The 1,496-nt window shown below is 67.5% G+C and overlaps 1 protein-coding gene across 2 annotated transcripts in view; it reads left to right on the top strand.

Annotated features, from left to right (window-relative positions):
• Positions 1–554: 554 nt before the first annotated feature.
• Positions 555–1,496, top strand: part of Hnrnpu (heterogeneous nuclear ribonucleoprotein U (scaffold attachment factor A)) — a 21,286-nt gene continuing 20,344 nt past the window's right edge. Inside the window, exon 1 of one of the 2 annotated variants that reach the window (XM_005374785.2) lies at positions 555–1,476. In XM_005374785.2, coding sequence (XP_005374842.1) covers positions 795–1,476 — 682 coding nt within the window. In that variant the 5' untranslated portion in view covers positions 555–794. The remainder of the gene's footprint in view (positions 1,477–1,496) is intronic. The other variant, XM_005374787.2, reaches the window with a different exon arrangement.

Here is a 1,496-nt window from a genome sequence, read left to right as displayed (position 1 = left end):
AGACAAAAGAAAGGCTCTCTGCCCTCGCCCTTCCCGAATTCAAAATGCAATGCGCAAGGCAAGACCTGCAAAAATTAAACCGAATACTAGACCGGGAGGGGCGGGGGAGGGGAGAAGCCAAAAACTGGCGCGTGAAACAATGGCCAGCTGCTGTTACACAGTCAGAGCGGCAATTCTTAAAGGCGTTTTCAACGACGCGCCGGAGGAACAGCAGAGAGCAAATCTAAGATGGAAGCAACGGGGGAGGACTCGAGCTGAAAACGCCAAGTTGAGGACTGAAAGCGTTTGGCGAAAAGCAGCCTCTGGCTGGAAAAGCAAAGAGCCGAAGGTGCACGGCCACCAAAGGCCAATAGATTTAGCAGCGGGTCGGTTTAACCGAAAGGCGGTTTCCTTTTCCTCCATTTGCTAGGTCCCATTGGAGGCGCCCTGCGCGCCCCGCTCGCGTGGGGGCGGGGAGGCGAGTCCGGGAAGGGGCGGGGCGAGCGCGGGCGCGCGCCGGCTTCCCTACTGCGCAGCGCGGCGTCACGCAGGGGGCGGGGCGACTATATTACGTGCGCGGCGCCGCCGCTGCGAGAGGACGTTGCGTGCTCGCTCGCGCCGGGCGAGTGTCCGCGTCTCCCTCGCGAACTCGGTGAAAGGAATTGGCGCCGTTCGACACCAGGCGGGTCCGCTCTGCAGCACGCACCCATCTCCAGCCGCAGCTGCCGCCCGGGCCGACGAGCAGCCGCCACCAGTGGCCGACGGAGGGGAGCCGAGGTTGAGCCAGCACCCAGCGGAGAATCGGGGCCCTCACCATGAGTTCCTCGCCTGTTAATGTAAAAAAGCTGAAGGTGTCGGAGCTGAAAGAGGAGCTCAAGAAGCGGCGCCTGTCTGATAAAGGCCTCAAGGCCGAGCTCATGGATCGGCTCCAGGCCGCGCTGGACGACGAGGAAGCCGGGGGCCGCCCCGCCATGGAGCCCGGGAACGGCAGCCTCGACCTGGGCGGGGATTCCGCCGGGCGCTCGGGCGCAGGCCTCGAGCAGGAGGCCGCGGCCGGCGGCGACGAGGAGGAGGAAGAGGAGGAGGAAGGCATCGCCGCCCTGGATGGCGACCAGATGGAGCTAGGAGAGGAGAACGGGGCCGCGGGGGCGGCCGACGCGGGCCCGATGGAAGAGGAGGAGGCCGCGTCGGAGGACGAGAACGGCGACGATCAGGGCTTCCAGGAAGGCGAGGACGAGCTCGGCGAGGAGGAGGAGGGCGCGGGCGACGAGAACGGGCACGGGGAGCAGCAGGCTCAACCGCCGGCGACGCCGCAGCCCCAGCCCCCCCAGCAGCGCGGGGCCGCCAAGGAGGCCGCGGGGAAGAGCGGCGGCCCCACCTCGCTCTTCGCGGTGACCGTGGCTCCGCCCGGGGCGAGGCAGGGCCAGCAGCAGGCGGGAGGTAAGAAGAAGGCGGAAGGCGGCGGAGGCGGCGGTCGCCCCGGGGCTCCGGCGGCGGGTGAGTGCTGCGTTGTAGGC

This window comes from Chinchilla lanigera, unplaced genomic scaffold (genome assembly GCF_000276665.1).
Source record: "Chinchilla lanigera isolate Chin_1 unplaced genomic scaffold, ChiLan1.0 scaffold00005, whole genome shotgun sequence".
NCBI classification, from domain to species: domain Eukaryota; kingdom Metazoa; phylum Chordata; class Mammalia; order Rodentia; family Chinchillidae; genus Chinchilla; species Chinchilla lanigera.
The sequence above is the reverse complement of the archived record's forward strand: the minus strand, read 5'-3'. Positions and strand labels throughout refer to the sequence as shown.